Genomic DNA, 20,704 nt, shown 5'->3' on the forward strand with positions numbered 1-20,704 from the left:
CGGTAGCGTTATTGCGTAGAGTTTTTGCGGTAGAGTGCCTTGGCTTGGTCTATCCGTTTGTACCCACTACTTGTGGCACCCCTGGGTCAGCTCCCACGTGCCTCTAGCTCCAATTAGCTGCCTGATTCCTTTTTCCCCGCGCGGCCCCCCCCGAACGGGAACAAAATTTGCTGCTGCGTTGCTATGACGATCGAGTGATGGACGTTTTTCCTCTGGGCGTTTTTCTACCCGAACGAAAGGGGTGCAACTGGCTCGATGGTGAAATTTGGGAAAAGGGTTCGCTCCTCTCACCTAAGCACTGCAGATGAATTGGAAAAAGAGCGCGCCGGGGAAACGAGTCGTACGAACACCATTTGTGCTGCTCCAGGGGTCTTCAACTTAGCGAGCAGTGGGTAATGTGTCAAAACACATCCCCTAAGTTATGCACAGTGCTTCTCACGGAGAGGCGGAGCGACGTATCCTGTTACGCCGCAAAAGAGGGATGTACATGCAAACCGCAGAGTTGTGAGAAAAAAAAAAAAAAAAAATCGACCAAAAATTTGCCCCATTTTTAACTCCATTCTGTTAGAAACGCAGTGGAGAAGCCTCCCCGATTTTTTTTATGCTCTCCAATGAGTTGACCCTTTCTTGCTTGCAAATTGAGGAGGCGAGTTGGGGACCCCAAAATGAAGCAACTCACTGATCAGGTAGGAGTGTAACCTCCCCCAAAAACTGACCACCGCGCGGGCGACATTCGAAATAGCTCTCTTCTCACAGCGAAGAGTTACCTCTTTTGTGCAGAAGAGCATACCTGTCCGTGGACTTCCCCCACTGACCCAGAGTAACCCCTTCACGGCCTCACCCGAATGGAGCAGCACACCGTCTTGAAGGAGATAAAACAAAGCAAGAACAACTGCGAGGCCTTCTTTGAACGGCACTTTAGGGGGCTCCTACCAAATGGGAGGGGGGCCGAACATGAGAAAGAGGAGGAGGAGGAGGGGATCAGCACAGAAGAATCGGAGGAATTACAAAAGAGAGTCCACTCATTGTGGGGAGAAGTAAAAGCGGAGAAGGAGTACATAGATGGGGAGATAAACGCAGAGGTGGAGGACTACAGGGGGATGGCCATCCTTATGAAGACACATGTGGAGGCTATGCAGGTAGAAATGGGGAAACTGTTCAGTAACATTGACGTGGCGGATGGGAAGGTGTCTGCTGGGGGGGGCCACCATTGGAAAGGCGGCACCTCATTCAGCAGCGATAGCGGCAGGAGTGCGAACGCAGAGGTGGGCCGCCTCCACGAAATGGGTGAAGCGGACGAAGCCCACCAAATGGACGAATCTCACGAACTGGAGGGCATCCTCAGAAAAAGCATCGACGCGAAGGGCAGGCTGGAGAACATCAAACGGGGGCTGCTCTTTCTGAAGGCGTTCCCCTCCCTAAAGAAAAATATGAACGAATTATTTTTAATTGTAAAAAATGTACAGCTAGACGTAAATGAAAAGGTGAAGAAGGCAATAATTTTACACTCCAATTTGCTCTACATAAATGAGCACGAAGAAATTATTTCCTATTTTAAAATTTACGTGCCTTCCATTGATGTGTGTATATATAGCTCCGAATTTTTTGACAATTTTTTTGGCCTGCTAAACGACATCCTGGCCTCCTTTCTGAGCGATGAGAATGCCTCCCCTGTTGACTCGACCAGAATTCTGCAGATTTACGTGCAGACGTTCCGCACGTATTTGAAGTTTGTTCACCTGTACGTGTACCCCGAGGGGTACCTGGTTGAGGAGATTACAAAAAAGATCGTTCACTTCATCGTGGGGAATTTTCGGAAGACGTTTTTGAAATTCACGCAGTCCGAGTCGGGGGGGGCTGTGCACAACGCGGTGATAAACTACTACGAGTACTTCACCACGTTCGTTGAGGAGCACCAGGCGGCCATGCGCCGCCTCGTCCGCCAGCTTTGCAAGGAAGTCGCCCCGGATTGCGGTGTTAGCGGTGTTAGCGGTGTTAGCGGCGAAGGCGGTCAGGTTGCCGCAGAAGACGGCGAACGTGGCGAGGTCGCCCAAGTGGCCCAGCACGAGGAGGACTTTCTCGTGCGGCTCTACAAGGAAGCCATCCAGGTGGTGGGCCCCTTCGTGGGCGAGCAGGCCAAGCAGCTGCGCGAAGACAAGTCGGGCGCGATCAAACGGAAAGGAGCAGCAACGCACAAAATTATGGACGCCCTCAGCGTCAGCGTGAATATACTCTCCAATTCACCCCTCCTCATCGGGAAAAAAAATATGCTTAGTAGAATAATAAACGAAGCGACTTTTATGAGCGACGATGTTATGGCAGAGCATGTAGTCAGCCTCAGTGACGCATCCCAATTTGATATGCATTGCTTTGAAGAGGTTAACACAAAAGTGAGCACTTTCGATCGAAATGACATCATGGCGGAAAACAAGTTGCACACTTTTTTTACCCAATTGGAAGAGGACATCACCAAAATAATTGAAAAAAAAAAAAAAGAAATAAATACAAAGGAGATGTTCAATTCTCCTTTTTTTAAATTCATCCCATTTTTTTCTTTCACGTTTTGTCACGACACGGAATTCCTTTTGCTCTTCATCAATGTGTATAATTTTGTTTATGAAATTATTTACAATATGAAGGACCAAATACGAAGGAAAAAGGAAGAAAATGAAAAAAGGAGGAAGCAAAATTTGGCAGGCATCCACGATGATGAGTCTCGCTATCTCTCCATGAAAGAGGATTTGGACTCCTCCAGTGAAGTCATCCAGTATGTAAAAACTGTCATGATGACTTTCATTCAAATTGTTAATACGTTTGTTAATATTACAAAACTGTATGAGTCCTTTGGGAAGTTCCTTTTCGAAAGAACGTTGGGCCATTTTACCAGCAGAAGTCTGCTGAACGTCATTTCGAAGAGATACCTGAGCAGACGGGGCAAGTACCCTCCCGGGGTCGACCTCAACATTGGCCACGTGCACGCGTATTTCGAGAAGGGGGACTTCCCCACAGTGAACCCTCCGGCGGGGGCGGAGCGCCGTAAGGCGCGGCCAGGAGAGCGGCACGCAGAAGGGGAACGCGCAGAAGAGCGGCACGCAGAAGAGGAGCGCGGAGCGTCGCCAACAGAGCATAACGCAACATCGCCAGCAGAGCAGGAGGCCCCCTCCCCAGATGGTGAACCCCCCCGTGGGGTGGCAGCGGAGGTGCAGGCGGAGGAAAAGCCAAACGAGCCGAACGAGCCGCGCGAGCTGGACGAGCTGGAGTGCGGGAAACACCTGCTGAAGTCGTCCCTGTGCAAATTAAACGACATCAAAAGTACCATTATAAAAAACGTCATTCACTTTGCCCTAATCCCACTGTACGATTACACAAATAGGTACACTGCGAAGGTGGGCGCCCTTCCTCGGAAGGAAGAAACGGTGGAGAGTTTAGACCCGGAGGAAAACATCTGCTTCATCGTAGAAACGGTATTCTTGTACATTCACACGTTCCATGAGCACGGGAATAAACACTTGACGGATCTGCTGTTTGAGCAAATTGCGGAGATGTTCCTCTCCTCCGTAGGCAGCATTCGCCACTTGAATGAAAGTGCCCTCCGGCAGCTGCAGGCAGACACGCAGTACTTTATAAACGTTTGCAAAAGATTGAAAGTGAGGAATTACAAGCCTTTTTTTTTGTTCAGCTGCTCCCTTTCTTTTGTTCTCGCGCGAGGGGGCCGAGATGGGGGCCGAGACGGGAGCGGAAACGGGAGCGGAGACGGAATCCGCGGCGATGCTTCAGCTGTGCGCGCGGAGGTGCACGCCTACCTGAGCGAGTGCGCCATGCGGGAGGGGCAGGAGGGAAAAGAACAGGAGCAGGGGCAAGAGCAGGAGCACGAGCAGCGGCAGGAGCAGCGGCAGGAGCGGGGAAGCGCCCACCCTTTTGGCATAACCAGTGACGACGCCGCCACTGCGCAGGCGCATGTCGCGCGGCTCCTGTCGTGCCTGCAGTGAGGGAAGGGGCTCCCCTGGGGTTCGGTTACCGGGCTGCGCGTTTCTGGTGATCACCCCGTTGGGTGTTTCACCTTTGCAGTTTTGCCCCACTTCACATTGTGTGATTTTTTTTTTTTTTTTTTTTTTTGCGTAACAACAATGCGAAGTGAAGAATTTGGCAATTTCCCCGTTTTTCCAGCGGCCTCACTTTACCGCGCTCCCGCGCTCCCGCGATCCCGCGAGTCGATTTTAATTTTCGCCTTGCCCGTTTCGGCGTTGCCTTTTGCACCGCGCCTGTTTTGCCTTCACCCATTTTTGTGGGCGTGTAACAATCGAACAGGTTAAAAGCGCGCATTGTGATGAAGAGGAAAAGGAAAAGGGAAAAAAAAAACGCAATGATGTAAGGCTGTGAGAGAGCAGGCCATCCTCGCAATCTGTGCCTACTTCACTGCAGCGCGTTTGCGTGATTTTTTGGGGGAGGGCTCATCTGGAGGTGGGAGATACATTCGCTGATTGGGCTTCCCTTTCTTCAGGGGACCCTCGTAGAGGTCCATTCAGGTGAACTGATCCAAGGCGATCGCACACGGAACAATGCAACGGGTCCCCCCCCGAGATGTGAACCGCTCCTTATCACCCCTCCCACGATGACACCATTTTGCCGAACCAGAAGAGCCATGCTGCAGTGGCCACATCACAGGAGCAAACCCAGTTTTTCATTTCTGCAGAAAAAATGAAACATGTGCAGTACGTGAAACTCGTGCAACTCCTCCTGCTGTGCTTTCTTACGCTTCTACTTAGCGATAGGAGAAGTGGCGTCAACAACGTGGGGGTGAAGAAGCGCAGATCCGATTTTACCCCCCACTGGAGGACAAGTGGAGGGGGAAAAGGAAGAGCCAAGTCCAAATGGAGGGAAAAAAAAACGCTGTTTCTGTACCTCCCCAATGGGAAGCAGTGGAAAAAAAGGGTAGGAAGTGCACTTCAGTGGGAAGACAGTCTCAGGAGGAGAGACTTGCACAGCGGTAGCAGACGAAAACGACTCTTTTTCGAGAGGAACGGAATAAACGTCCCGCAAGATGTTGCCATGTTTGGAAAGACGAATGTGTACTATGTGCGGGAGAGCGTGTATGACAGGGGCAAAAATAATTTGGTGCCAAATGAGGTGCACTCTGAGGGCATCGAGGAGTTAGAGGAGGGGCAGCAGCGGGGGGAGCAGTCCATGGGGGGGGGAAATGACGGCGGAGAGGTGCAAAGGGGCGAGGAGGACGCGAAAAATGCGATGGACGCACCTGGGAGCAAAATGGGGGTCTCTCAAAGGGGGGAGGCCCAAATGGAATCCCCCGCCGCCAATGAAAACGTCTTCAAATACATCAACCGCGAGCGGGACTACATCGCGCAGGTGGGGAACTCGCCCAAGGTGGACGTGTACGAGCGGAGGTACCGAGCGGACGAGCAGAAGCTGCAGCGCATGTTCGAAAACATCAACGAAGTGAACATCCAGCTGCTGAAGGACGTCAAGAGCATAGACGAGAAGGAAAAACTCATAAACAAAAAGGTCATAGAAAAGGTGAGGGAGGACATTAAGAGGTTCCAGGAAACGGACGAAATTTTGGACATGCGCGGGAATGTTGTCCACCGGTCGGAGGCCTCCCCCGTCAGCGGAAGCGGCAGGGGAAGGGGGAAGGAGGACGCGAAGCAGAAAAACGACCTGCACGCAGACATGGACGAAGAGGAAAAAAACGAAGTCATCAAAAAGCTCTACATGGTGGAAAAAAAAACGGAAAAATATTTAGAAGAAAATGTCTACCTAGTAATCCAAACGTGGCTGCCCGACATGCGAATCGACGATACACTCATCGTGATAGACAACGTAGAAAAATTTTACAACGATTTTGACATTAATAAATATCATGAGAAGTTCAATCAAGCAAAGGATAAAAACTTCGCATGCGATTTGCATTCTCACGAAATTGAAAACGTCCCAAAGGATATCAATGAGGATCCCCAAGTGGAGTGTGAACATGTCCACTCCTATAACAGCACGTATAACAAATTGAACAGCTACAATTTGAAGAGGTACACTTACACGTACACCACGAATGATAATATGGACACGAAATTTAAGAAGAATGAACCCATGCCCCCAGTCGTCATAATTAATACCAAAAAAAATTTAATGGTACAGGAATGGGAATGTAAAAACTTTAAGAATAGGCAGAAAAGGAACAAATCTAGGGAATACACGAGAATTCAGAGGGCATTTCGACCATTTTCCTACGTAGACCTCAGTGACATAACTTGCATTTATAAAAATAATTTTCTCCAATTGAAAATGAAAATGTGCCATCGGAAGTACAAAGATGATGTGTACCCCTTTTTTGTTCCCATTAATAAAAAAACAGATGAACTCCTGGATTTCCAGGGGTATAAAAAAAATGGGGATTACGCTTGGTCCTTTTTTTGGCACCATTTTAAATATGACCAGGACACGGACTATGGCTTCCTGAACAGAAATGTGAAACTCAACTTGACGGAAACGAAATTTGAAAACGTGAACAAGAAGAAGTCGAAGAAGATTATGCGCAAAATTTTGAGGGAAACCAAGGGGGTCTGAGTGAGGGGGCATCGCAATCTTTTCGTGCATCTCCACCATATTTATCGCAACGTATGACCAACTGAACAACGTAAGACGCACGCATGAGCATGTTTACATATGTGCACCCTTACCCTTGGTGAGCTGCGCATGCGCTCGTCTTATTGTGGTCAGGTTATCAGACGCGTTAATTTGCCAAACCGTTTTTTTACTCCTCTCACAATTGAATGGATGGGCCGCCCCCCTCCTGCTTCTAATACCCCACTGTGCGACAGCCCTGCGACTTCGCAAAATTCTCCCTGCAATTTAAACACAGCCTTGTGGATGGAAATTTTCCGCACATTTCAAATGTAGGCGAAGTATGGTGGAAGTTAATCTTAACCGCGATGCCCAAACGCATCATCAATCCGTAGTACATCGTCAGTGCAATGCTTCCTTTTTTTTTTACCCATGTTGACAATTTCCGCTTCACCAAAATGTGCAAAGCAGACGCGGTTAAAGCGTGCGTGCAGTTTGTTAACCCCTTACGAGGGGGTGTTCCCTTTTTTACCCGTCAGCCCGCACGGCTATGTTAACTGCGCCCTCGTTAACGAGTGCTCCCTCGCTGGAGGGAGTCGGTGAAACAGGACGATTGCCTCGTCCAGCCATTAATCTTCACACTCGCTTCTTTTTTGCGATAAAACGTAAAATGGGGTTACTAACCAGGGGGGAATTACACAAGTGGATATATCTCCATCACCCACAGGGGTATACTCACATGTACAGCCAAGAACTAGCCATATGCAAGTGTTGGTAAAAAAAAAAAAAAAAAATAAAATAAAATAAAATAAAACTTTCAACAAGCGCCTCCCTTTTTATGAACAAGTCAGGCAAAAAAAAAAAAAAATGGAACATTTCAATTTCCCTTCAGTGTGGCTATTACACACAAGAAAACGAAAAAAATCGATCAAATCTGCGTTACGCGGAGAAAACCAATTTTGAATAATAAAAGGGGCAACAACAAAAAAAGGAAAACATAGAAGTGAAAAGGGAATGTTTGAAGAACGGCACAAAAATTGCTAAAAAATGGCAGAGGCGCACAAAACAGGTGTAGAAAAAAAAAAAAAAAAAAAAAAGAACTAGCTCTTTTTCTTTCTGGCGTTAAAAAAAAAGGCAGCCACAGAGTTGTCAGAAATTAGCCAAAATTTAAATCACAAAATGGCCACAAAGTGATCAAAAAGTGATCGCAAAGTGATCGTAAAGTCATCTTAAAATAATTAAAAATAATCAGAATTTACACGAAACAGCAAAAAGAACAACCAAAGATCAACCGCGAAATAGCCCAAAGTTAACCCGGTCAACCAAAATTAACCAAATTAACCAAATTGACCAAATTGACCAAATTGACCAAATTGACCAAATTGATCCCCCAACAACAACCCCACATGTGCACCAAATTTGTCCTTTGAAGAAAAAAAAAAAAATGGTGTGAGAGAAGAGAATAATTGTGTACAAAAATTTGTGTGAAATGAAATAAAAAAAAGGAAAGTAAAAAGCCTCCCATATCACGCGTACTGCTCCCAATGTTTTAACTTCACAAAGAGACCTTCCTTGTGCAAACTCATGTGTTAGCCAGTCAACCTGCTAACGTGAGGTGTACTTGGCGTCGACGCCCTTAACATATGAGCATGTGCGTGCGCTGGTGTGTTTAGGCTTGTACCTTCACACACGCGTGCACACATGGGCATGTACACGTGGGCCTACACACATGTACGAATATACACACGCACGTATATAGATAAATATCTACGCCGCTGCGTAAGCCAGAGTTTCCCCCACGGGCCCTCGGCACTCGCCTTCAAACAGCAGCAGAGGAAGCCGGCCAAGCGAGCAGGGCGAGCGGAACGAGCAACTGGTTAGCAGGAAAGTGGCGACGGTTGCAGCGGCAGCAATAGAAGCATGGCCGTGCACTTGTGCAGAGCAAACGAAACCTTTTGTTTACGATGCACGCATCTGTCACATTGCACCTTCCCTTCCCCAATTGAGTGCTAAGAATATATTAAAATTTCCCCCTTTTTCTGTTTTTTTTTTTTTTTTTTTTTCAAGGCAAGGAGAATCCACCCCAGCTATAAAGCATCGCTTCAAACACACCTCCGTGCTTTTTGTATAATCCGTTCACAAGTACAGCTGCATATTTTGTTGAAAATGCCTCCGTATGCAAATGTTATTAACATATGTTCATAGAAAAAGAAAAAAAAAAAAAAAATTAAAAAAAGGCAACACGAAACGGACTTATTCTGAGACCATTCGAAACAGAATTAATTTGTTTTTACGACTTCCCTGTGGTGTATGTCCTTGCACACTGCCTCCTCATACCACATATCTGCACGTTGGCTTTTCTTTACAGAAATGGGTTGCACACAATCAAAGGCGGACGAACCAAAAGGTCCCAGCAGAAGTATGGACAGGCACAAGTCGGCGAAAGATGAATATGAACGGCGTGAGAGCAAGAGACTCCCTGCTCTCGACCCGCACGTAGGTTAGCAAGTGTTGAGAAAAAAAAAAATGCAGCAAAGGGGAGCAGAGCGGAACGAAGTGCACGTGAGCACCTGTAGAGAAGTGGCAAATTGTGGTCCATACAACTCGATGTTGCCCACATGTGGCAAAAAAGGAGCGTCCCCTTGTGCATTTTATTTTTCGTCAATTTTGTTACGTTGCCACAAATAGGACATACAGTGGCACAGTGCGCATCTGCGTGTCTGTGGACCCTTGTCCCGTCTTCAACATTTTCGCTTTTTCCACACCACGTTGCCTTTTTCCCATCTTCAACATTTTCGCCTTTTCCACACCACGTTGCCCTTCTCCCGTCTTCGACATTTTCGCCTTCTCCCCCTTCCCTCCTCAGGCAAGCGCAACCACCTCGATGTGAAACCGCCACCAGTGAAGGCCATCCCCAAAGTTGCTCCAAAAGGCATGGTCAAGAGGGCCAATTAAATTTTAACGCTTCAAAATTAGTAAATGTATTTTAAATATTTGTCTTTTTTATGCTTTTTATAATTAACCAGTGTTGACAATGGAGGGGTCATGCTAGCGAGGAGAGAATGAAAAAAAAAAAAAAAAAAAAAAAACAGAGCTTCTATTCTGCACGGGGGTTTGTGCGTGTGCTACACCTACACCCCATGGCTTGCACACGCACATGCGTTGATTTTCCCCTCGGGTGGGGGAAGAGAGAAATCTTCCGCTCCATTCGAAGTTTAAAGTGATGGAATTTGTAAAAAGGTCGCCCCCTTTCAAGATACTCCTGTCAAATGTGTAGCCTTTTACAATGCAGCTTCTTTCTTTAATTGGATTTTTTTTTTCCACTCTTTCTCTCTCTCACTATATCTACCACACCAGTTAGTATCACCCTTCCCGCACCCGCGTGCTGACCTACATGCCCAAGCACATCCTTTGTGTCATTGTTTTTTTCCCCCCACAACATTTGTTTTCCATTTTTTTTTTTTTTTTTTTTGGTGCTGCTACTCCTGCATGTCGTCGCAAATGCTAACCCATTTGATTGCACACATATTCGAGTGAACATGGTGTTCACTTTTTTTTTTTTTTTGTAACTTGAGGAAAATCCCATTTCTCTTTTCCAAAATGGTGCATGCGCGTGGAGACAATTAACAATAGCTTTAAACGGTTAATATTTCTGAACGGGGAAAGGCGGCCACAGGGGGGGGGGGATTTTCCAAAGGGGCCCTTTTGGTGTGTACATACAAAGCGAGTTGGGTGCACATAGGAAGAGAGCTACCGCCTAGGTGGACACCTTCTACAAACGCGCGGCCCCCGGCGCACGTCCACGTCGGCCAAAGTTCACCAGCTGCAAATTCAGCATGCCAAATGTTCTTCCCACGAGGGACAGGTAGGCCTGCATAATGAGTACTTCCAAAATTCGGTTAAAAATGAGCGTTTCAATTTTGCCTGACTGTTCAGGTAAACTTTCGTCTTCGCGGAGGTCGAGCAGGCCGCTGTTTTTGAGGAGAAGGAACAGTTCCGTCTGGGTCACTTCACGGATGACGTGTGTCACTTCGCCTTTGTCGCCTGCCACGTCGTTGACCTGTTCCTCCGCCTGCTCCTTCTTCCCTAGCAAACCATTCAATGCGCTCAAAAAATTATGAACGCTGCTGCTCTGCAGAAGGGGCTGCATTTTCTGGGACAGCGTGAAGAGGAAGGAGCACAATCTGTCGACGCTGTAGCTGCGAGTCACTTCCTCCGTGATATTGTTAAAACGCATCATGTGTAGCATCAATTTTTTTAAATTTTTTTCAATCTGTATGTTTTTTCTCTTTTCCAAAAGGGAGGAGTAATCGCCTTTTTTTGCTTTCCCCAAGATGGAGGACACTTCATTGTAGCAATTAATTATGAGAAGATACTCTGCGTGAAAATTGTTCAGGATGTTGCCTATTACTTGTCGTTTGTAATTTTTTACAGCCAAGTAGGAATAAATGAGGGACGACAGGAGGAAGCTTTCTCTGTGCTTCTCCCCTGTGTGCTTCTCCCCTGTGTGCTTCTCCCCTGTGTGCTTCTCCCCTGTGTGCTTCTCCCCTGTGTGCTTCTCCCCTGTGTGCTTCTCCCCTGTGTGCTTCTCCCCTGTGTGCTTCTCCCCTGTGTGCTTCTCCCCTGTGTGCTTCTCCCCTGTGTGCTTCTCCCCTGTGTGCTTCTCCCCTGTGTGCTTCTCCCCTGTGTGCCCACCCAGGTTAGCCAACTTGACACTTTCCAGCATCTCCTTAACGGAAACGTTTTTTTTACACAAATCTTTCGTTTTCATTTTTCTATTTTCTGAGTTTAGAACAAAGCCGTAATTCAGACACACACATTCTACTTGGTCAGGGAGAATATGTGCAAACTTGGCGATGGCAAAGATTTGCATAAAATGCTTCCTCTGATTTTCGTCAACCACGTAGATTATTTTGTTTGCCTTTTCATGTGTCACTCGGTAGTGTATTGCGGCTAAGTCAATGGCTGCGTAGGTGAAGGCCACATCGTTTTGGAGCGTCAGCAGGGTGAAGTTCTTCTTCAATTGGTCGGCGTCGTTCCTCCTGGCCTGCTCGCGCAGCTCGTGCGTCGCCTGCATCACGTCGTAGTGGTCCTCGTAGCTGCTCAGAATGTGGGTGTCTTTCCTGCCGCTCGGTGTGCAGCCGCTAACAAGGTTACCGCTAACCGGGTTGCTGCCATCAGGGTTACTGCTAACCGGGTTGCTGCTAACCGCCCCGCCCCTGCTCCTCAGCAGGAGGCAGGACTTCCCCCCCAGCTGAAAAACCGCATTGGCGTCTTCCAGTCGCCGCAATACGGTGGGCACGAACTTCACGTAGAAGCTCTCCCCCTTGTCTATCAACCTCCTGATTTGGAGTTTATCCAAAATTTCTTTGTTCGCCTGGGGAGGGGAAAAAAAAAAAAAAAAAAAATGCTAAAAAAATGGTAAGCAAAGGTATAACACTTCCACGAGGTGCACAACGAAGCTACTTGCTTACCCGCTTGCTTCTCCTGCAAATGTTGCCCCACAAGGCAATCATCTTCTCATCCCTCTGATACATCATGCGTAAGCTCCTTTTGCTGATCCTTTTAAAAACGTCCGAGGAGGTAAAAAGCTTCTTCCCCATTTTGTACGCAAACTCGATGTTATGCAAGTTTGTGTCTTCCCACTTGGATGGGTCCAGCTGTTGGTACCCTTCATCGAAGTTTTCCTCCCTCAAGCTGCTCAGCATGTTCATGAGCAGTTCTTCGTCCAGCAGGTTCTGAGGTGCTTCGTTCACTCCAGGCTGCGTTGAATCTGCCGCCACGGGGTGCTCCACATGTGTGTGTCTATTCATCTGACCGCTGGCTACACAGGGCGAAGTGGACCCTTCGCACGAGTTCTCCTTTTCATGTTTGGCAGCTCCACAGATGCTAGGCACTTCTCTCTCATTTAGCTTCCCCCTCGATAGCACCTCGCGGGGAAACATAACAAAAAAACTTAAGACCATCGCCATATTCATATTCCAGTCGCCTATATGGCTTCTACATTTCACGGAATAGTTTAAAGAGCGGAAGATGTTGCTGAGTGCGTTGCCGAGGAGGAGGGACTTGAGGTGCCCCATGTGCATGTTCTTCGCCATGTTCACTCCGCAGAAGTCCAGCAGGACGGTGTGGCGATCCCCACTTTGGGGGGTCTCCATTTTTTGGAAGTTGTTATTTGTGCCTCCCTCCACTGCAGCTCTCCCCATGTGAGCCCCCCCAGCCCTGTAAAACTGCAGAAACTCCCGCACCACGAACGCATCGGCAACCCGGATGTTGAGTATCCCATTGGGGGATAAATGAAGAGAGTCTATTAGGTCTGCACATGTTCCCCTCAAAATCCGGAGGATCTCACTGCGCACATCGTTTCCTTTCCCTAATGAATGCTCCAAAAAGAGAATCACACTCGACTGGTATTCATATTGGTCAAACAGTTTGTTCTCTTCAAGGAGGCAGTGCTTGGGTAGCTTCACATTTTCGTCTCGCAAAATTTGTTTCGCGACGTTTTGCAGTTGCTTATTTAGGGCGGCGTGCAGGTCGTCACGTACGGAGTGCACTTCCTCACCTGTGGTGTGCACTTCCCCACCTGGGGGGTCTCCTCTGCACCGCTTCGTCTGTGCCTTATTTGCCGCTCCCTTTGGGGGGCTCCATCTCAGCGGCGGAAGACCCCCAACGTAGGCGGGTCTTCCCCTTACGCTGGGAAAAAAAACGTTGCCAAGATGCTCATGATTTGTGGAAGCTCTTCTCACTTGGAAGCACCTCAGACCGGATTGGAAGAGAAGAAGTAGCAAAGCGGCTCTGATCATTATCCATTATTTTTTGGGGGGGGGGAAACGCACAAGACCCCGCTGTGATTTAGGCGCACCGCAGCAAGGGTTGCCTCTCTCATCGCAACATGGGGTCACGTGCCATATTCTCTCACCATTTGGCTTATTCAAAAAAAGGAGAAAAAAAAAAAAAAGAGGTTGTTCTTCCCCACCTTTGGACCTAACCTTAGGGGATGGAAAAAAAAAAAAAAAAAATGCAGGTTCTTTAAAAGGTGCCGCGACCAACTGGAGCAAAGCGCAAAGGGGAAATCCACAACTGGGTTGAAACGGTGCCTGTGCGGGGAAGGAACTAACCCGAGAGCAGAAGTAAAGAAGCCACAGAACAGGTATTAAAAAGTGAACCCATTCGCGAAAATGATTTGGAGATGTTTTTATTGAAAGAGGCTAATTCGCACGAAGGTATGTACTTCCGCATGTAGGCCGTTTCCGCACCGCTGCGAATTTCCAGCGCGCAGGTACGAGGAGGACCTCCAGTGCGGTGTTATAGCGGCGTTGTAGCGGCATTGCAGCGGCGTTGCAGCGGCGTTGCAGCGGCATCGCATCACCGTCGCATCACCGGTGTATGAGCTTCTGACCATCGTGGGGACTCCCCTGTAGAGAGGCAGTCCACTTATTAGGCTCTGCCCGAGGGCGCCTTGACAACGAAGGAGAGTACTTTCCCCCCTCAGTACTTCCGCACCTCCCCTCCTCCGTACTTCCACACCACGGAAGCGTATAATGCGCCTGCGTGGGCTGCTCCCCCTGCTACTAACCAAACTTGCACTCTCATTCAAAGTGATGAAAATCATCATCCCGAACACGAGCGGACTGAATGTGGTTGATGGGAACTTCGAGCCAAAGTACTTCATCAAAAATAAGCTGCGTTTTGTTAGCCCCTATGTGTATACGTATAAGCTGTATACCAAAAAGAGATGGATAGGGAAAAGAATTGCAGACGTTTTGTCCTCCGAATTTTGCGCCTACGATTTGAGCTACTTCCAGGAATCTATAAAAAAAGGGTACGTAAAGGTAAACGAGGAAAATGTCTCCTGTGACTACCTCATGAAGAGCAACGACCTCATCCAACATAAGCTCCTCCTCTTTGAGAAGCCAGTCATGTGTAACAAAATATTAATTCTTTATGAAGATAAGAATTTCATCTGTGTGTATAAGTCCGCCAGTTTGCCCACCCACCCGGTTGGCTTCTACCAGTATAACTCCCTCCTGCGACTTTTGCAAAACTATATTAGCTCCACTTTAGCAAAGGGGCACCCCTCTGGGGGGGACAGCTCCGGAGAGGCAAACCAAAAAGACGGACAAGCGGAACCGAACGAAGGGGACGTCATCAAAATTAACTTCAATTTTAGGAAAGCCAATTTTGGGGACATTCCGGGGGTGGGACCCCCTTCTCAGGAGGATCCCCAACAGGGGGGGGAACCAAAGGGGGGCGAGCCAGACCAGGGGAGGAGTCAAGTAGGGAAACACACCGCTGAGGAGCGCGCACAGCTGGCAGAAAATTCGAAGAAAAGAAAACAGAGCGAAACGCTTCTAGACAACTACCTGAACGGGTCAGGTCAAAATCGTAAAAGGGTATCCACAAGTTTAAAAGGGGACAATACCAATGGGGGGGGTGATCATCCCACCAACCAGGGGGAGTTAAAGGAGGGGGAGGCCCCAAATGGGCTGCTGAGCGAGGGGAAGGCCAACGCGGATAGGACGGAAAAATCGGACAAATCGCTCTGCACAGATAAGTCGGAAGAACTAAACGGTCAGGCCTACGCTTCTTTCCCCCCCGTGCCGCATAAAGCGCAGTGGCGGGGGAAACGCCCCAAGTGCAGGAACAACGAAAGGAAAGACAAACCGGAAAAGGACGACTCCTACATTTACACCCTGCACAGACTGGACAAGCTAACCTCGGGCATTGTCCTCTTTGGGAAAAACAAAAGCTTTTCTACCTTCTTCTCCCAGAACATCTCAAATAATAGCATAACGAAGTCGTACGTTACTAGAGTGGAGGGCGACTTCCGTGCCCTCATTAGGACCCTCTTGGATCAGAAGAAGGTGATTGACGATTGGGATAACAAAACGTTCAACGAGTTAGTGGAAGAGTTCTGCTCCGTTGGTAAGGACGATTCTTCCCTCCCATTTAATGGCAGCAATTCGTTTAAAAATGACATTTTCCTGTACAGAAATGGGTACTGTGGGGAGGGGGCCCTGAGTGGGGAGGAAGACATGGAGGCCCTGGCGAGCATCGTGCGGGAAAAGAGGGGCTACCTGCTGGATGAGTTCGATGTGGAGAAATTTGAACTGGGGGGCGCATCCCGGGGGGGAAGCCATGGAGGGAGCAGCCAAGGAGACGGGAGCCGCGAAGACAGCAGCCGCGAACATAGCCGCGCTAGCGTGGAGGACGAGCCCCTCCGACAACACTTCGTCGTCGACTTCGGATACATGTACTGCGAAAATAAGAAGCTGCTCAAATACGTTTTCACAAAGTACACTCAGGGGAACCGCCAAATCGCGGAGGAGTACTGCCTGAAGCCCAGCATCACCCGATTCATGTTCCTGGCGTATAACCCCGAATTGAAGGAGTCACTCGTCTTGTGCCAACCCATAACGGGAAGGACCCACCAGATTAGGGCCCACCTGAAGAGCCTCTCCTTCCCAATTTCGAACGACGCGCAGTATAATGATAACTTCGCCAAGGAGTACATGGAGAAGTCGGTGTACTTGCACTTTCACGAGGGGGACCACTCGGGGGAGCAGTCAGGGGAGCAGTTAGGGGAGCAGTTAGGGGAGCACTCAGGGGAGCACTCGGGGGACCACTCAGGGGAAGGAGTCCCACCCAACCAGGATAAGAAGGACAGCCCCGAAAAGTACACCCACTTCCCTCTCATCCCATTTCTCAACACGTCCTTCCATTGGCTCTACGACGAGAAGATCAATTTGAATGACACATACACCGAGGCAGATTTGAATAGGTACTTTTTTAAGCAAATTAGCAACATCACGTATCACAGCTCGGGAATATTCCTGCACTCCTTTCGATACACGTGGGAAAACGTCTTTGACGTTTTTACGCTTCTTCCAAAGTGGTGTTCTTTGTTTTGCCTCCCCAAGGGCCTACTCGCGTTTTTGCTCTACGGCTCCCTATCGTGAGGGCTAATTTTTTCTGAACAAATGTGTGGGCCGCCCAGGCAGCCAACTGGCACGAAGTGCCAACTGGCGCGAAGTGCGAACTGCCGCGACCTGCGAATCATTTGGCCCATCGGGAAAGGGGCATTGCTGACGCCGACGCGACCACGCGCAGGCGTGTGTTCATCGCAACCCTGAACCTGCACCCCCCCAGTGCGCACTTTTCGAAGCGGTTCAAAAGAAGCCGTAAAGGGGCAGTCCGCAAAGGGGCAAATCGGTAAGGGGGCAAGATTCACTAATGGGTGACGTTCTCAAAAAGTATGAACGAGTCAGGCAATTTTTACCTCATCAGTTTCGCAAAAAAAAAAAAAAAATAAAATAATAAAATTAATGACAAAGGCACAAGCACCTTCGCGCCTTTAAGCGGGTGCCCAACAGACCGCACATTGGAAGTTGAGAACAGGCACAACGTTGGAGAGGTGCGCCATCGCGCGGTTGCGGAAAAGGGGGAAATCACAATCAGTGACGCGGCTTGCCGAACGACCGCACATCGCTACCGCTTTACCGCTCCACCACTTCACCGCTCCACCGCTCCACCACTTCACCGCTCCACCGCTTCACCACTTCACCGCTCCCACCTAAAGCTGTGCCGAATGACCCCCCGGCACTCGTAGGGCGGGCCGCTCGCCAGCTCGTCGGACGAGCACCCCCGCTTAGTGTCCATGTCGTGGCAGAGGAATAGCGAACTGTTGTCGGAGAAGCTGGTGCAGCTCTGCCCATTTTTGCTGAATCGCCTTTTGCCTTTACTTGGCGCGCGCCCCCTCCTCCTCCTCCTCCCTTTTCTGTTCCTCCCAGCGGTGTCATTCGACTTGGCAATCTGTGAGGTCTCCCGCGGGGAGAGGTGCTGCAATAATGCTGCATCTCGTTCATCGGAAGAACAGTAGTAAGCACCCTCCTCTGGGGAGGTGGTCCCCCCGCCCTCTGGAGAGATCACCTCGTTAGGAAATCCCCCCACCCCCTGGGAAACCATACACTTGACGCTCTCCACCAGGTTTTTATTCTTCTCATGCAGATAGGCTATTTCCTCCCTCATCTTCCTCATCTTGCGCTTATCTTTGTTCATTTTACCCTCCGCACAGCTTAACAGTTTGGTCTTCCTCGAGCACTCCTCTTCCAATTCGCGCACATGTCTTTCGTTGGAACTCTCCTTGGATATTTTATTCTCCAGCTCCTTCGTCAACAACTCGAGGATCTCGGCCAGGTACTTTATATCGCAATTCGTTTTTGTAATTTTTTCAAGTACCACTTTTTTGAAGTGATCAAAAGAGACGTCCTTCCTGATGAGAGAGATTTCCTCCTGCAATTTATTTTTTTCTTTTTTCTCTACCACCACGGTATCCATGAGCTCCTGCAGCTCTGTATTCAAATTTTTTATCTTAGACTCATTTGCCAAATCGGAGTTCCTCCTTTCGTTATCCTTTTTTTCCATGAGGGATAGATTTTCCGTGATGGTACTCCTCAAGCTTTTGTTCACTTCCCTCTCTTTGTTTAACGTCTCTTGGGCTATCTCCAACTGATTTTCAAGGTGGGTCACTTTTTTCCTCAACTGGTTCTTCACTTGGAAATATTTCTTTTCCTTTTTGTAAAATTCTTTTTCTCTTTCTATGAACTTGTGCTTCTCTTCCCTCAGAAAATCGGCCAATGGAGCTGCTTCGTTTTTTATATCTTCTTGCAATGTTTCTAGCTCCTTTTTGTAGAAATTTTTGTCCCTCTCCAGTTGGCTCTGCTTGTCCAGCATGTGGATGTACAGCCCGCGCAGCCGGTTCGTTTCTACGAACTCCATGTTGTAGGACTCTGCACCTGCGGGGTGGTTACCCCCGGAGAAGTCACCCCCGGAAGAGTTCCCCCCACCGCCGCTCACCACCCCTTTCATTTGTCTCCTCCTCACATCGTCTAGCATCCTCGTCAGCTCGTACTTCTTCCTGAAATTCTCCTCCCGCAAGTTTTTCAAACTCTCTTCCAGCCAATTGATTCGCTTTCGCGCTTCCTTCTTGGCACGCCCCTTCCTTTGCGGCGGCACCAGGGGGTCCCCTGCCGTCACGCCATCTTCGTTAGCATCCGCATCGCGAGGCGCACCCTGGGTGGCACTCCCGAAATGGAGACTCCTCACCAACTCGCTGTCCCCAATTTGTAACTTCTCCACGCCGCATACCTTCCCCCCCCTCCTCAAAAATGAAAAGTGCACCAACTGTTTGGGCGTCCCCTGCTGCGGTGTAGCGGCATCCGACATGCCGACCACTTCATCACCCCCCTCATAAAGGACCTCAAAATCGTAGACACGACCGGACGAGTTTGCTCCCTCCTTCGTAACTTCAAAACTGCCATGCCCCTTTCGGTTTATTCTGATGAGGTACTTTTTTCTCCCCATCTGGTTGCCCGATCCGGTTTTCTCCCCCCCGGGTCCTCTCGATGCAGACGCGTCGGAAGAAGATGAGGAGAGCGAGTCAAACGAACCCGATCGGTCCCGTTCTCCCAATGCTTCACCATTCGGTTCGTTGCTCCCCTTTCTTGTGCACACATTTTTGCCAGCTTTATTTATCGACGGGGGGATCGTCTTGACTGGCATTTTGGGGCTTCCCTTTTCGATATGCCCTTTCAGGACTGCCACGTTTGTGTGTTTATTCTCCAGATGGGTTGATTCTCCACGTGAGGATTTCCTCAAAAGGGGAATTTTACGTTTTTCACTTCTTCTGGTTTGCATTGGTATTGCCGCTTCTCCTCCGTTCACCCCCCCATCACGGTCGAAGAGGAACGACGTGGCGGCCCCCCTCGTGTTACTAAAGCATTTTCTCATCAAATGGAACCTTTGCAGGGAGGAATCGCCCGGGTTATTTCTACTCCCGCACTTTTGCTGTTTTTTTAAAAACGGACTTGTGAGGGAGCCACTCTTTGGAAGGGGTCTCTCCTCCGTGTGCGACTTCCAATTTAAGGGGCTTCCCTTTTCGGAGTGGTGTCCACCTAGTGAGGGGCTTTTCGCAGGGCTCTCTCCCCTCGGTGTGCCACCAGTGTGCACATCTGATGCCCCGTCTGCTTCCTCCAAATCGCTCACCCGTTCGCGGCTGGAGTTTCCCCCTGACTCGGCTGATGCCGCGGTGGAGGAGTGGTCCCCTCGCGCGGCATTCCATTCATCATCAGTACCACTGCCGCTCGCTTTGCCACTCGCTTTGCCCCCGCGAAATTTATCCCCCCCTCCACTGCTCCACATCCTGCTGAACAAATGCTCCGCTCCCCCGAGGATCGAACTCTTCAGCTGAAACATCAAGTCGGAAAATACGTCTTGCGACTTGTCGTCACTCAACTTTTGCACCTCACTTATCCGCAGCAGATGCAGCATATCCTCCAGTGCGCTTCTCTTCTGGCACAAATCTTTCAAACGTTCCGCTGCATTACGTTCATTGCTTGTATCCGCATCGCTCATGCCTCCCATCAAACTTGCAATTCCGCCAGTTCTGCTCACCACATGAGAGTAATAACAACCGGGGGGGGCACTGCCTTCCCTTTTATCCATCAAAAAGGTCACGTACTTTGTCAAAAAGGCACTCAATCGTTTTAACTTCTGCTCCTTGGTTGTATCTGTTTTTCTTTTCACCAGATCGGAGCAGTGTTTGTTCTTACTCAAGCTTAACTCATTTTGTAAAAATAAAATGTCGTCATTCAGTGCCACCAGTTCGTTACTCAGCTGGGTGCTGGCATTGTGCACTAGGGAGAGTAATAACTCCCTCGTCATCTTTTTGAAAAAAATGGGAAAGAAACGGTACAGGTGCAGTTCGTTTCACTGAACTGGGGAAGCGGTGAGGGGGAGAAAAACAGTCCTCCTCCAGTGTACACTGCCTGGGTTAGATTCTACCCACATGTATATATATGCCGCATGGAGGGGCATTTCTCTCCCCCTGGAAGAACTAAAGTGATATTAGTAAAAAAAAAAGTGCATAAACAAAGTGAACTTCTTTTCTGGTGTTCTATCAACGCTGAGCAGTTGACGCACTTCACCATCACCTCGGGGACGCTAACAGGACATGCTCCGAATGGAAGTAAAATAAATTACAATTTGTGAAAATTCTACAAATGTGTTCGCATAAATTTATTCGTCAACGTGGAGTGGGCAGCCAAAGCAACGCACCTAGAAGGTACAC

At 48.8% G+C, this 20,704-nt stretch overlaps 5 protein-coding genes across 5 annotated transcripts, besides 7 other annotated features; 3 read left to right on the forward strand and 2 right to left on the reverse strand.

Moving 5' to 3' along the window:
* The first annotated feature begins 94 nt into the window (after positions 1-94).
* Positions 95-121: a microsatellite.
* A 724-nt stretch (positions 122-845) lies between these two features.
* Positions 846-3,989, forward strand: PVX_099110 (hypothetical protein, conserved; the record flags this gene model as incomplete). The annotated part of the gene is made up of 1 exon (XM_001614622.1): positions 846-3,989. One exon carries the CDS (start codon positions 846-848, stop codon positions 3,987-3,989), a length of 3,144 nt encoding a protein of 1,047 aa, XP_001614672.1.
* Positions 2,511-2,537: a microsatellite.
* Positions 3,066-3,100: a microsatellite.
* Positions 3,550-3,575: a microsatellite.
* A 340-nt stretch (positions 3,990-4,329) lies between the features above and the next one.
* PVX_099115 (hypothetical protein, conserved) lies at positions 4,330-7,172 on the forward strand. Its single transcript, XM_001614623.1, has one exon. It carries the CDS (start codon positions 4,699-4,701, stop codon positions 6,577-6,579), a length of 1,881 nt encoding a protein of 626 aa, XP_001614673.1. The 5' UTR covers positions 4,330-4,698; the 3' UTR covers positions 6,580-7,172.
* Positions 5,113-5,132: a microsatellite.
* Positions 5,322-5,341: a microsatellite.
* A 3,176-nt stretch (positions 7,173-10,348) lies between the features above and the next one.
* Positions 10,349-13,379, reverse strand: PVX_099120 (arginyl-tRNA synthetase, putative; the record flags this gene model as incomplete). The annotated part of the gene is made up of 2 exons (XM_001614624.1): positions 10,349-11,953; positions 12,051-13,379. 2 exons carry the CDS (start codon positions 13,377-13,379, stop codon positions 10,349-10,351), a joined length of 2,934 nt encoding a protein of 977 aa, XP_001614674.1.
* Positions 10,692-10,717: a microsatellite.
* Positions 13,380-14,117: 738 nt separating the features above from the next.
* On the forward strand, positions 14,118-16,535 carry PVX_099125 (pseudouridylate synthase, putative; the record flags this gene model as incomplete). Its single annotated transcript, XM_001614625.1, has 1 exon — positions 14,118-16,535. One exon carries the CDS (start codon positions 14,118-14,120, stop codon positions 16,533-16,535), a length of 2,418 nt encoding a protein of 805 aa, XP_001614675.1.
* A 601-nt stretch (positions 16,536-17,136) lies between these two features.
* PVX_099130 (hypothetical protein, conserved) lies at positions 17,137-20,298 on the reverse strand (the record flags this gene model as incomplete). The annotated part of the gene is made up of 1 exon (XM_001614626.1): positions 17,137-20,298. One exon carries the CDS (start codon positions 20,296-20,298, stop codon positions 17,137-17,139), a length of 3,162 nt encoding a protein of 1,053 aa, XP_001614676.1.
* Between the last annotated feature and the right edge of the window lie 406 nt (positions 20,299-20,704).

This window comes from Plasmodium vivax, chromosome 7 (genome assembly GCF_000002415.2).
Source record: "Plasmodium vivax chromosome 7, whole genome shotgun sequence".
In the NCBI taxonomy this organism is placed as follows: Eukaryota; Apicomplexa; class Aconoidasida; order Haemosporida; family Plasmodiidae; genus Plasmodium; species Plasmodium vivax.